At 41.5% G+C, this 15,092-nt stretch overlaps 1 protein-coding gene across 1 annotated transcript in view; it reads left to right on the forward strand.

Moving 5' to 3' along the window:
• Positions 1 to 15,092, forward strand: part of MLIP (muscular LMNA interacting protein) — a 394,933-nt gene that overhangs the window by 267,550 nt on the left and 112,291 nt on the right. The window contains exons 8-9 of the mRNA XM_056565747.1: positions 14,677 to 14,745; positions 14,829 to 14,912. Of these exons, the coding sequence (XP_056421722.1) occupies positions 14,677 to 14,745; positions 14,829 to 14,912 (153 nt within the window). The remainder of the gene's footprint in view (positions 1 to 14,676; positions 14,746 to 14,828; positions 14,913 to 15,092) is intronic.

Here is a 15,092-nt window from a genome sequence, read left to right on the forward strand (position 1 = left end):
ATACTTAGTGCGTATATGAGGGTATTACAATACGCTACACTACTCTTTAAACAGTATTTGTCTAGAACACCAGCCGGTGAATACTATTTTTTGGATTTTCACAGTATGTAGGCCCTTGACAGATTAACAGGTACAAAATGTTACACTACTTGGATGTACGTATGCAGTATGCCCTAAAGAGGGCAGAAATATGCGCAACAATACACAGAAAAAAACTGTATTTTTGTAAAACACTAGCCGGTGAGTATTATTGTTTGGACTTTCACAGTATGTAGGCCCTTGACGGATTAACAGGTACAAAATGGTACACTACTTGGATGTACATATGCGGTATGCACTGATGATGGCAGAAAAATGTGCTACAATGAGCCTAAAAACTCTGTATTTTTGTAAAACAATACGCAGAAAAAATCTGTATTTTTGTAAAACACCAGCCGGTGAGTACTATTGTTTGGACTTTCACAGTATGTAGGCCCTTGACAGATTAACAGGTACAAAATGGTACACTACTTGGATGTACATATGCGGTATGCACTGATGAGGGCAGAAATATGCGCAACAATACCCAGAAAAACTCTGTATTTTTGTAAAACAATACGCAGAAAAAATCTGTATTTTTGTACAACACCAGCCAGTGAGTCCTATTGTTTGGACTTTCACAGTATGTAGGCCCTTGACAGATTAACAGGTACAAAATGGTACACTACTTGGATGTATGTATGCGGTATGCACTGATGAGGGCAGAAATATGCGCAACAGTACGCAGAAAAAAAATCTGTATTTTTGTAAAACACCAGCCTGTGAGTACTTTTGTTTGGACTTTCACAGTATGTAGGCCCTTGACAGATTAACAGGTACAAAATGGTACACTACTTGGATGTACGTATGCGGTATGCACTGATGAGGGCAGAAATATGTGCAACAATATCTCGTCTACTTTCATTCCCGCCGTAGCTTCCCGCCCTCCCATAGTTACATAGTTAGTACGGTCGAAAAAAGACATATGTCCATCAAGTTCAACCAGGGAATTAAGGGGTAGGGGTGTGGCGCGATATTGGGGAAGGGATGGGATTTTATATTTCTTCATAAGCATTAATGTTATTTTGTTCCAGGAATGTATCTAATCCTGTTTTAAAGCTGTTAATTGTTCCTGCTGTGACCAGTTCCTGAGGTAGACCGTTCCATAAATTCACAGTCCTCACGGTAAAGAAGGCGTGTCGCCCCTTGAGACTAAACTTTTTCTTCTCCAGACGGAGGGAGTGCCCCCTCATCCTTTGGGGGGGTTTAACCTGGAACAGTTTTTCTCCATATTTTTTGTATGGGCCATTTATATACTTATATACGTTTATCATATCCCCCCTTAAACGTCTCTTCTCAAGACTAAACAATTGTAACTCCTTTAATCGCTCCTCATAGCTAAGATGTTCCATACCCCATATTAGTTTAGTCGCGCGTCTCTGCACCCTTTCCAACTCCACAGTGTCCCTTTATGGACAGGTGCCCAAAACTGAACAGCATATTCCAGGTGAGGCCGTACCAATGCTTTATAAAGGGGGAGTATTATGTCCCTGTCCCTCGAGTCCATGCCTCTTTTTATACATGACAATATCCTCCCGGCTTTGGAAGCAGCAGCCTGACATTGCATGCTATTCAGTAGTCTGTGATCTACAAGTACACCCAGATTCTTCTCTACCAGTGACTCTGACAGTTTAATCCCCCCTAAGACATACGACGCATGCATGTTATTAGTACCCAGATGCATAACTTTACATTTATCCACATTGAACCTCATTTGCCAAGTGGATGCCCAGACACTTAGTCTATCCAAGTCATCTTGTAACCTATACACATCCTCTATAGACTGTACCGTGCTACAAAGCTTGGTGTCATCTGCAAAGATAGAAACAGAGCTGTTAATACCATCCTCTATATCATTGATAAATAAATTAAACAACAGTGGGCCCAGTACTGAACCTTGGGGTACACCACTAATAACCGGGGACCAATCAGAGTACGAATCATTGACCACCACTCTCTGGGTACGATCCATGAGCCAGTGTTCAATCCATGTACGAACTAAAATTTCCAAACCCAAAGACCTTAACTTACCTGTCAGACGTCTATGAGGGACAGTATCAAATGCTTTAGCAAAATCCAGTAACACTATATCCACAGCCATTCCTCTGTCAAGGCTTCTACTCACCTCTTCATAAAAGCAAATTAGATTGGTTTGACAACTTCTATCCTTAGTAAACCCATGCGGGCTATCACTTATAATACTCTTATCCCCTATGTATTCCTGTATGTAGTCCCTTATAAGTCCTTCAAACAATTTACCCACAATGCACGTTAAACTTACCGGTCTATAGTTTCCTGGGGAAGACCTAGAGCCCTTTTTGAAGATTGGCACCACATTCGCCTTGCGCCAGTCCCTTGGCACAATACCAGACACCAGTGAATCTCTAAATATCATGAACAGGGGTACAGATATTACTGAACTTACCTCTCTAAGAACTCTTGGGTGCAATCCATCTGGCCCTGGAGATTTGCTTACATTTATATCACTTAACTTACCTTGCACCATCTCTACATTAAGCCAGTTCAGTACATTACATGATGTGTTACCAGCACTGACCTGGCCAATGTCAGCTCCTTTTTCCATAGTGTATACAGAACTAAAGAACCCATTCAGTAGCTCTGCTTTCTCTTGATCGCCTGTGACAACCTCCCCATTATCATTATTAAGGGGTCCTACATGCTCTGTCCTTGTTTTTTTTGCATTTATATATCTAAAAAAATATGTAGGATTAGTTTTGCTTTCTTTGGCCACCTGTCTCTCGTTTAGAATTTTTGCTGTTTTTATTACATTTTTACAGATTTTATTAAGCTCTTTGTACTGTTTAAATGTTATCGCTGACCCATAAGATTTGTATTTTTTGAAGGCAATTTTTTTTGTTGTTTATTGCTCTTTTAACATCATTTGTCAGCCATGTAGGATTTAGTTTTAATCGTTTATATTTGTTCCCCTTTGGTATATATTTAGCTGTATAGTTATTTAGAGTTGATTTAAAGATGTCCCATTTACCTTCTGTATCAGTATTTGACAACAGTATCAGTATTTGACAACACCTCCCCCCAGTCTATGTCCTTTAGTGCAGCCCTCAGCCCAGGGAAGTTTTCCTTTTTAAAGTTATATGTTTTTGCCTTCCCCGCCTGTCTTTGTTTTCTACATTTTAAGTCAAAAGTAACTATATTGTGGTCGCTATTACCAAGGTTTTCCCGCACAGTTACATTACCAACCAGCTCTGCGTTGTTGGAAATTATCAGATCCAACAAGGCATCACTTCTTGCTGGGTCCTCCACAAACTGGCCCATAAAATTATCCTGCAATAAATTTAGGAATTGACACCCCTTTGTAGTTTTAGCCAACCCCGGACCCCAATCTATATCTGGATAGTTAAAATCTCCCATTATTACCACTGTACCTGCCCGGGCGGCCCTCTCTATTTGTTTATACAGCCGACCTTCTATCTCTTCAGTGATATTAGGGGGTCTGTAGATTACCCCAAATATTATTTTTTCAGTATTTCCCTCCTTTTGTAATTCTACCCACAGTGATTCCACCTCCTCAAAATCATCACACACTATGGCATTGTTCACACTGACTTTCATACCACTTCTTACATACAGACAGACTCCACCACCTTTTCTGTTCATTCTATCCTTGCGAAACAATGTAAACCCCTGCAGATTGACAGCCCAGTCATGCGAGGAGTCCAGCCATGTCTCAGTGACCCCAACTTTATCAATATGTTCCTCCAGTATCAAGGCCTCAAGCTCCCCCATTTTATTTGCTAGGCTTCTGGCATTTGTGAACATACACTTTACATTTCCATCCTTTATGTTATTGGGGTTAATGGGATTCAAGGGTGTAAGTTTTATTTTCCTATAAAGCCTATTCCTATTAACTATTCTAACCCCTCCCTCCGCTCCACCCCCAGGTACATTTATAATTGTCACCTCTCTATCTACACTGTCTTCCCCCTCTTTGCTGTAGGTTCCCTCCCCCCAAGTCCCTAGTTTAAACACTCCTCCACCCTTCTAGCCATCTTCTCCCCAAGCAAAGCTGCACCCTCCCCATTGAGGTGCAGCCCGTCCCTACGGTAGAGCCGGTAACCGACAGCGAAGTCAGCCCAGTTCTCCATGAACCCAAACCCTTCCTTCCTACACCAGCTTCTGAGCCACTTGTTTACCTCCCTGATCTCCCGCTGCCTCTCTGGTGTGGCTCGTGGTACTGGTAGTATTTCAGAAAATACTACCTTGGAGGTCCTTGCCTTAAGCTTGCGGCCTAAGTCCCTGAAATCATTTTTAAGGACACTCCACCTACCTCTTACTTTGTCATTGGTGACAATATGTACCATGACTGCTGGGTCCTCTCCAGCCCCGCCCAGCAACCTGTCAACCCGATCCGCGATGTGCCGAACTCGTGCGCCAGGCAGACAACACACTGTTCGGCAATCCCGGTCTTTGTGACAGATTGCCCTGTCTGTCCCCCTAATAATTGAGTCCCCCACCACTAGTACCTGTCTGGCCTGCCCTGTACTCCTCCCTCCCTCCTTACTGGAGCAGACACCCCCCTGGCGGTCAGAGGCGGTATCCTGCTGCAGTTCTGCTAGCTCTGTAATGGCATCCTCCTCATCTGCCAAGCAGGCAAACTTGTTGGGGTGTGCCAGTTCAGGACTAGCCTCCCTGACACTTTTTCCCCTACCCCTCTTTCTAACTATAACCCAGATAACTGCCTGACTGTCCTGCAACTCCGTCCCACTGTCCTCCCCCACCTCTATTCCCGAGAGTGCCTGCTCAGTGAGCACGAGACTCCTCTCCATGTTGTTAATGCTTCTCATTGTTGCCAGTCGCCCCTCTAGATGCAGGATCTGGGCTTCCAAACGGACAACTAGCACACATCTCGCACAACAATATGCACCCTCAAACTGTTGTTCAAGGATTGCATACATTGAACAGGATGTACATTGGACTGCATTTTCCAACATGGAGGCCATCTAGTTATGGGGATTTCACAAATGTATAGGAAAAAACAGACAGTCAAAATTACACTTAAAATTTTTTGTAGACCTTGTGGGTTCAGAAATTAGCACTCACAGCGATCTCAACCTCCTGCTTTCAAACTCCTGTTTTTGTAACTCCTCTTTCACGGACCCTCTTACACAGCAACACTCAGAAGAGCATAACCCCCTGCCCCATGTACTGACATGTGGATCCGCCATTTTAGGTCTCATTTAGCCAGGAACGCTGTGAAATGGAATTTAATGTAGCAATTTGCGCGATCGAATCGTGGTGATATTCGCATTCATTGCGAATCGAATATTTCATGAAATTCGTAACGAATTCAGGTTCGTCAGCTTCGTCAGCAGCTCATCTCTAGTCAATACCATTAAAACGATACCCAATTTATATAGTTTATTTTTATTACTGTACTAAAAAAAATGCTAACTTTTTTTTACAAAATTGATATGCATAAAATTGTCCTTTTCTGACTTCTATAACTTTTTTATCTTTTGGTATACAGGGATGTTTGAGGGCCTATTTTTTGCACTGTGTGTTTTAATGGGATGTTTTTATCACTTTTTATAAATTTCTTTCTGATATATGATGTGATAAAAAATCTGTATTTTTGGTCTTTGGTATTTTTTTTACATTTATGCTGTTTACTGATCATAACATTTTATATTTTAATAGTTTTGACAATTCCAAATATCTTAATTTATTTAGTAAAATGGGAAAATAAGGAGGATTAGATTTTTTATTAGGGGAGGGGCTTTTATATAATTTTACAAACATGTTTAATTTTTATTTTACACTCTTAAAGTCCCCAAAGGGGACTTTTATATGCATTCATTAGATTGCATTTACTCTATAATGCTATGCTTATGTCATAGCATTACACAGTTTTGATCGGCAATCCACTATTATAGTCTGACTAAACCTGCATGCATCAGTGAATCAGCGATCAGTGTCAAGAGGCAGGTAAGAGGACCCTTCTCCACCATTTTAGCTCACAGAACCCCCGTGATTGCAACTATCATTTTCACTTTAGATGCTATGATCAGCATTGATGACATCATCTAAAGGGTTAAATGACCGGCAGAGGTGGGAATGCTGACACTCACTGCTCTGAAGCGAGTGCGGCTCCTGTGCTCATTTTAACCCCTTAAGGACCGGGGGTTTTTCTGCTTTTGCATTTTCGTTTTTTGCTCCTTGCCTTTAAAAAATCATAACTCTTAATTTTGCACCATTTTGCCCAAAAATCTACAGTGAAACGGAAAAAAAATCATTGTGCGACAAAATTGAAAAAAAAAACGAAGTTTTGTAATTTTGGGGGCTTCCGTTTCTACATAGTAAATTTTTTGGTAAAACCGACACCTTATCTTTATTCTGTAGGTCCATACGATTAAAATGATAACCTACTTATATAGGTTTGATTTTGTCGGACTTCTGGAAAAAATCATAACTACATGCAGGAAAATTAATACGTTTAAAATTGTCATCTTCTGACCCCTATAACTTTTGCATTTTTCCGAGTATGGGGCGGTATGAGGGCTCATTTTTTGCGTCGTGATCTGAAGATTTTAACGGTACCATTTTTGCATTGATAGGACTTATTGATCGCTTTTTATTCATTTTTAAATGATGTAAAAAGTGACCAAAAATGCACTATTTTGGACTTTGGAATTTTTTTGCGCGTACGCCATTGACCGAGCGGTTTAATTAATGATATATTTTTATAATTCGGACATTTCTGCACGCGGTGATACCATATATGTTTATTTTTATTTTTATTTACACTGTGTTTTTTTTTATGGGAAAAGGGGGTGATTCAAACTTTTAATTGGGGAGGGGTTAAATGATCTTTATTCACTTTATTTTTCACTTTTTTTTTGCAGTGTTATAGCTCCCATAGGGACCTATAACACTGCACACACTGATCACTCACATTGATCACTGGTTTCTCATAGGAAACCAGTGATCGATGATTCTGCCGCTTGACTGCTCATGCCTGGATCTCAGGCACTGAGCAGTCATTTGGCGATCGGACAGCGAGGAGGCAGGTAGGGATCCTCCGGCTATCCTGCAAGCGGTTCGGGATGCCGCGATTTTGCAGCGGCTTTCCCGAACAGCCCACTGAGCTAACCGACAGTTTTTACTTTCACTTTTAGCCGTGTGGCTCAGTTCTGAGCGCGCGGCTAAAGGGTTAATAGCGCGCGGCGCCGCGATCGGCACCTCGCGCTTTTAGCGGCGGGTCCCGGCTTCACTATGACACCGGGCCCGCCGTTATATGATGCAGGGTTACCGTGTAACCCCGCGTTATATCATGGGAGCAGAACCAAGGACGTACCGGTACGTTCTTGGTCCTTAAGGGGTTAAACCTACTTAAGGGGTACTCCAGTGGAAAACATTTTTATTTAAATCAACTGGTGCCAGAAAGTTAAACAGATTTGTAAATTACTTCAATTAAAAAATCTTTATCCTTCCTTTACTTATTAGCAGCTGCATGCTACAGAGGAAATTATTTTCTTTTTGTCTTGTCCACAGTGCTTTCTGATGACACCTGATGCCCATATCAGGAACTGTTTAGAGCAGGAGAAAATCCTCATAGCAAACCTACGCTACGCTGGACAGTTCCTGACATGGACAGAGGTGTCAGCAGAGAGCACTGTGGACAAGACAAAAAAGAAATTAAAAAAGCAAAGAATTTCCTCTGTAGCATACAGCTGCTAATAAGTACTGGAAGGATAAAGATTTTTGAACAGAAGTAATTTTCAAATCTATTTAACTTTCTGGCACCAGTTCATTTAAAAAAAAAAAAGTTTTCCACCGGAGTAACCCGTTAAGGGATCAGGGCATACAGATATGCCCTTTGTCCTTAAAGGGGTACTCCGCCCCTGGCATCTTATCCCCTATCCAAAGGATAGGGGATAAGATGTTAGATCGCCGCGGTCCCGCTGCTGGGGACCCAGGGGATCGCCGCTGCGGCACCCCGCTATCATTACTGAGCAGAGCGAGATTGCTCTGCACGTAATGACGGGCGATACAGGGGCCGGAGCAGCGTGACGTCACGGCTCCGCCCCTCATGACATCACGGCCCGTCCCCTTAATGCAAGTCTATGGCAGGGGGCATGACGACCGCCACGCCCCCTCCCATAGACTTGTATTGATGGGGGCGGGCCGTGACGTCACGAGGGGCGGAGCCGCGACGTAACGATGCTCCGGCCCCTGTATTGCCCGTCATTACGTGCAGAGCGATCTCGCTTTGCTCAGTAGTGATAGCTGGGTACTGCAGCAGCGATCCCTGGGGTCCCCAGCAGCGGGACCCTGGCGATCTGACATCTTATCCCCTATCCTTTGGATAGGGGATAAGATGTCTAGGGGTGGAGTACCCCTTTAAGTAACAGGACACAAGGGCGTACCTGTAACCCAATATACTGAATGGGTTAAAAACACGGTGCACTAGCGTATTTTGTATGCTTTTCAACACTAAAGGAAACGTGCATAATCCCTGTTTGTTGGCAGATGTCTGACGGTGTTAAAATACACACAGCGGTATCAGTAGATGCAATAGCTTTTTCCAAGCATTCCACAAATTCTCCCTTTTTGGGATGTGCAATAGGATTGGTAACAGTGTCTCAAAAATATTAAATAAACAGTAAAAATAATGAGCTTTGGTAAACATTAAACAGTTAAAAAAAAATAATATATAAAACAGTCTCCCTTTTTAGAAGTTGCGACAGCTTTTGAGTCTGGCAAGTGACGACCCAATCGTTTTTTTCAAGCGTTCCAGAAATGTTCCCTTTTGGGAAACAACAAGATTGGTTTCCCAAAATAGTGAAGAAGAAATAGCTTTTTTATGAGAAGCTGATAAAATATCCCTTTTTGGGAATCATGGGTTGTGTGTGTGCAGGCCTGGATGGTAGTTGCGGCAGCAAGGGTGATGGTGGACTGGAAGGAGTTGTAGTCAGCGGACAGCAGGCAATGGTAGACTTCTGGGAGTTATAGAAGCCAGAAGACAGCAGGCAGTGGTGGACTGGAGGGAGTTGTAGCATCCAGCAGATAGCAAGCAGCAGTGGACTGATCGGTTTGTAGTAGCCAGCAGACAGCAGTAGTCTGGTGGATGTTGTAGTAGCCAGCAGACAGTGATGAACTGGTGGGAGGTGTAGTAGCCAGCAGACAGGACAGTAAGCAGTAGTGAAATGGTGATAGTTGTAGTGTTAGCTTTGCTCCTCTAGCTTTGAAATTCTATTGAAATTCTGAAAGCTTTCAAGTCTTTAACATAGTGCTGCATGCACCAGATTTGTCAAAAGTCACATACTCTACTGAAAAATCTGCTATGGACTAAAATCAATATCAGGTAAGGCCTCCTGTTTTTGTTTGTTTTTTTGACACTTTTCAATTGAATATTCAGAAAAGGTTGCACTAAGGTTACAAATAAATCTGATTCAGCCGTAATACTATACATTTCAATGTATTTGTTTTTAAATCTTCATTAGCTCCGGTATTTAATATAAAAAAAAAAAAAAAAGTTGCTTTAGTTTAATCATGTTTTTCCGTTTTTGCATTTTCATTTTTTCCTCATCACCTTCTAAAAATCATAATGCTTTCAATTTTGCACCTAAAAATCCATATTATGGCTTATTTTTTGAGCCACCAATTCTACTTTGCAGTGACATTAGTTATTTTACCAAAAAATCCACGACGAAACGGAAAAAAAATGATTGTGCGAAAAAATTGAACAAAAAATGTCAGTTTGTAAAATTTGGGGGGCTTCCGTTTTTACGCAGTGCATTTTTCGGTAAAAATGACACCTTATCTTTATTCTGTAGGTCCATACGGTTAAAATGATACCCAATTTATATAGGTTTGATTTTGTTGTACTTCTGAAAAAAATCATAACTACATGCAGGAAAATGTATATGTTAAAAATTCTCATCTTCGGACCCCTATAACTTTTTTATTTTTCCGCGTAGGGGACGGTATGAGGGCAAATTTTTTGCGCCATGAAAGTTTTTATCGGTACCATTTTTGTATTGATTGGACTTTTTGATCACTTTTTATTCATTTTTTCCTGATATAATAAGTGACCAAAATATGCTATTTTGGACTTTGGAATTTTTTTGCGTGCACGCGGCGATACCGCATATGTTTATTTTCATTTTTTTTTACTCAGTTTTTTTTTATGGGAAAAGGGGGGTGATTCAAACTATGCACACACTGATCTTTTACCCTGATCCCTGCAAAGCCATAACTTTGCATGGATCAGCGTTCTAGGGGCTCGATTGCTCAAGCCTGTAGCTCAGGCTTGGAGCAATGAAACGCAGATCGGAAGCGACGGAGACAGGTAAGGGGGCCTACGCTCGAGTCCCAGCTGATCGGGACATCACAATTTTATTGCGATAGTCCCGATCAGCTGACTGAGCTGCCGGGAAGCTTTTACTTTTGTTTTGGACGCGACGATCAACTTTGATCAACTTCACCACGTCTGAAGGGTAAATAGCGCGCGGCACAACGATATGTGCCGCACGCTATTAGCCCAGGGTCCCGGTTATCATTAGCAGCCGGGATCGACCCGGTATGATGCGGGGTCACGCCGTGACCCCGTTTTAAATACCGGGACTGAGCGCAGGCCGTACATATACACCCTGCGTCCTTAAGAGGTTAAAGTTGCTGGGTTCAACATTCGGTCAGTATTTTGGTCATGCATTTGGTTAGAATTTTTTGCCAAAACGAATGATTGGTCCAAAACACAGAAAAATTAGCAAATCGTTCCATTATAGTTTTTCTCTGTATCAATTACAATTTTGGTTTTGGCTAAAAATACTGATCAAAATACTAACCAATATACTGTGTGTGAACTCAGCTATAAAGGGGTACTCCAATAAAAACTAAATGGTGCTAGAAAATTATACAAATTAATAATTAATATTTTAAAATCTTAATCCTTCCAGTTCTTATCAGCCGCTGTATACTACAGAGGATATAATCAGCATTTCCCAACCTGGGTGCCTCTAGCTGTTGCAAAACTACAACTCCCAGCATGCCCAATTGTAGTTTTGCAACAACTGGAGGCATCCTGGAAAACACTAGTGTATATATATATATATATATATATATATATATATATATATACACGCACACTCAAATCCCCCCCCTTTCCCTTACATGCAAGTGCACATACAGGGTGATGATGTCTTCAGTGCCTGTATCTGACTCCCCACTACAACACAGGAGAGTTCAGCCATCCGAGACGGCAGTAGCCGGGCTGGTGGCTGACGTGGGGGTAGCGGAGTGGGGGAGGTCTGGGTTTGGGTAGTTTGGCTGCATTATAAAAGGGAATAAAAGCAAAGTAACAGGTTTCTCTATTAAAAAAAAAAAGTGTTAGATGGAATTATTCAGTAGTTTTTATGGTTGGAACATAAAGTCAGAATGACAAAGCTTGCATAAATTCTAAATAACTTCCAGTATGTAGAACTCTCTAGTCTACGGATTTACGGTTTCTAATTTTTCCTTATAGATCGAGCAGCAGTCAGCTCTTTTGTCTCAATAGTCTTAACACACAGATGCTTATGACAGAGACTTGCTAACAGATTAAAGTTTCAATTCAGCTTTAAAATACAGTCAATAAGACCAACTTGCACAGATTTTTTATTTTATTTAAGAGCCGAGAAACGTGCTCTCGAATCACCCAAAGTGCAAGAAAAAGTGCAAACGTGTTACACAAAAAAAAAACATGCACACAGGATGCGGTCTATCAAAAGCCCTTCTCCGATAGGAGAGAGGGTCCCCAACAAAACTTACCCTTCGCCTTCGGACCAAAAGGTACCTGCGAGGCTCCAGGTTCAATGTCCCTTTTCGCCGAAGCTACTAAGGGACCACAAATGTACCCGGCATTCCCCTTGGAGTTAGCCAAGGTATCTGCCCATAGAGCCGATAACGGTCGGTACCCTGCCAATGCAGGAGTACCCAGGGTGTTTGCAGGCAGGTGAGGAACCTAATGGCCACACACACAGACCGCCAGGAGGGACACCCAGAAGGGCTACCGCATCCTGACAAATCCTGTGGACACACAAAACGCAAAAAGTGACACAGTGAGACAAAAATAAATAAGTGAATGTGTGCAGATGTACTGCCCGGACATCTGGCCGGATCCATAAAAAATTCCTCTGATCCTAGCCAGAAGGTGAAGAGTTCATAGTGCCCGTGTTTCCACTCAGTGAGTCTATCCTCCCAGTTTCGGCACCTCAGGGTCACCACTCCCCAAGGTACTAAAATACCTCAGCTCTAGACCCTCTCAGCCTCATGGGGAGACCCGGAGGAAACAGGTCACATCGGGGCAGCCGTCGAGCTGATTCCTCAGAACCAGCCCCAGAACGCCCTGGTACACCTGTCCCCTACCATGCAGCACCCATCCCCACCAGCTCCATACTGGTGTCACCTGCCACCGACATGAAATTGATAAGAACAGATACTACTCTTGATCTTATCCAAAAGGCCAAGAAGTCATCCAACTTGCACAGTTTAGCATGTAAAATAAATTACCTTCAAAAGGGGATTCGTCAAGATAGTACTGTAGACCATCTGTCATAGCTCCTATTCTTTCACTTAAAGAGATGTATTTCATTGTTATACATTACAAAATAGGATCTTGGAAATTCAAAAGATATCACTTCTTTTCAGACATGCTTTGATATACATATCAAATGTAATTGAGGTAAAGGCAAGCATATAATCTCCGATGCCTTGATAGATGTCACTTTTTTTTTCTTGCTGATTCTTACAAAATCTGTACAATGCACACAGAGGTACAATAAGGCCTGTAGAAGGTTGGGAATAATGTATTACAGATCAGTACAACACATTCGACTACCAGGGATTACTTATTTATATTGTATTTAGTGTTTTCTGATTTGAAATCATTGTTTTCATTGTATTTAGTGTTTTCTTATTTGAAATTATTTAAATATCTGTACTCTATTCAAATTAATTTTTTCAGGAACCTTGCACATTACAGTTGCATTTGTGACTTTAGGGAAGGGTTACATATAGCCTATTCGCAGTAGATTTCACTCATCATGAAATAGACTGTGTATACACTATGTGTGACCTTACTCTAAAATAAATATTGAAGATACGGTTCAATCTGCTTTCAGCAGGCTATTGGTAAGTGGGGGGGGGGATTGGAGGATTGATACATTGTTTTATGGGTGAAAGATTTGGTAAAGCCTGTATTTTATTCATCTAAATACCTACCGACTCTGGACTTGGGAGTCTAGTAGGCGGTCTTACTTCCAGACTAGACTGGGACATTTGATTATTGCAGCTGGTAATCTTATCAGGATGCAAGTCCTGGGGATCCCCCAGCTGAATTCATAAGACTGTCAAGTGAGTTGGGGCAGTTCACACTGTGCAGCTTTCATGTGTATTATTCAAAATGTGTCTTATTTTTTTAAAAATATTGTCATAAGGTAAAAATAATTTGACCTATAATCACAGTTAAAGTGTTTTATGAAGATTTGATGTCTTTAAGCTGCATTCACCACTTTCACTTTTCATGGAATTTTCACACATTTTTACTGCTGTTTATCTGTATTTTGCAGCAATTTTTCAAAGTTGATTTGAAATTTTTTTCAATACGTGCAGTGTTCACGTATTTACCATTTGCAACTTTTGTCAAAAGTCGCAATTTTGTGCGCAAAGGTACTTTTTTAGGCGCAAAGCTACAACACCTACCAGTAGGCCTGAGAATAATTTCTACCTTCCACCATTCAACCTTTAACCTCTTATTGATGACAGCGTCCCACTCCCCTTCTATGACATGTGCTCAGGAGCTGAGCGCAGGTCATAGCTGGGTGGTCCTGGCAGCTATCTGCCACCAGGACCCATCACTAATGCCAGACATCACTGATCACGGTGATGCCCGGCTTTAATCCCTTAGACACTGCAATCAAATTTGATTGTGGCGTCTAGAATGCAATTAAAAATGTCCCGGCAACTCTGTGAAAGTAAGTAAAAACACCTGACCTGCCAAATTCAGGACCCCGGAAAGTGTCTTCTTCCCTCCCTCACAAGTGTCTAGAAAACGTCTATGTGGTAAAGATTTTCCCACCCACAGCAGAACTGCGCAAAGTTCATCATCCTGCTGCACCTTCTTGATAAATAAGATGCACGCTAGTCAAACCCACCACTCAAATAAGGGAAAATAGCTCTACCGTAGACATGAATGCTATTTATCCTGACCCCTAGATAGCAGATGGTGCTAGGTGGAGTGGGGAGGGGTCTAAGAGCTAGTATGGGGCGATCTTGTAGGTGATGATGTCATCCTGTAGTTCACAGGAAGTCAGAAACCAGGTCTGACATCCTGTCACTCACATTAAGCACAGTATTTATTAATTTTTTTAGAGTTATACTGGTGATCACATGACCAAGTTAGCGTAATATAACACATAGATGCAGCTGTGCTAGACTAAAACAAAGAGTGATGTATGACTAGTGAGTGTGCACAATATGGGAAAAAAAGAACAAGAAACCTAGAGTGCTTATTAATAGAATAACAGACATGTTTTACAATACTTCTGATATCTTAATGAAAAACTTTTTTTTATTAAGGCATTCGATGAACCTGTAGTAAGCAGAAGAAGTAATGAAGCTGAGGATAAAAGAGATACACACACTGAGGTAAATTGAGTAATATCCTATTCTTAATTTTGTCACAGGGCTCCACTGTATCAAATATTGCTTTCTAAATCTTTTTTTCTTAGATGTGTTCCCCTGCATTGCTTAGACAACAAACTGAAGAAATCTGTGCTGCCATTGATGAGGTGCTCCATGACCCGATGCCTCTGGTAATACCAATAAAAGAAAGCAAATAAACTGGGAAACTGCATATTTGTTTGTATTTTCTAACCTTTTATGTAAAATGAAATTGATAGGGCATAGGAGTCAGCGAGGTTTCCAAATTTACTGCAGCTACAAGCATTTTAAAGGGATACTCTGCCCTTAGACATCTTATCCCCTATCCAAAG

The sequence above is a fragment of the Hyla sarda genome, chromosome 3 (genome assembly GCF_029499605.1).
Source record: "Hyla sarda isolate aHylSar1 chromosome 3, aHylSar1.hap1, whole genome shotgun sequence".
NCBI classification, from domain to species: Eukaryota; Metazoa; Chordata; class Amphibia; order Anura; family Hylidae; genus Hyla; species Hyla sarda.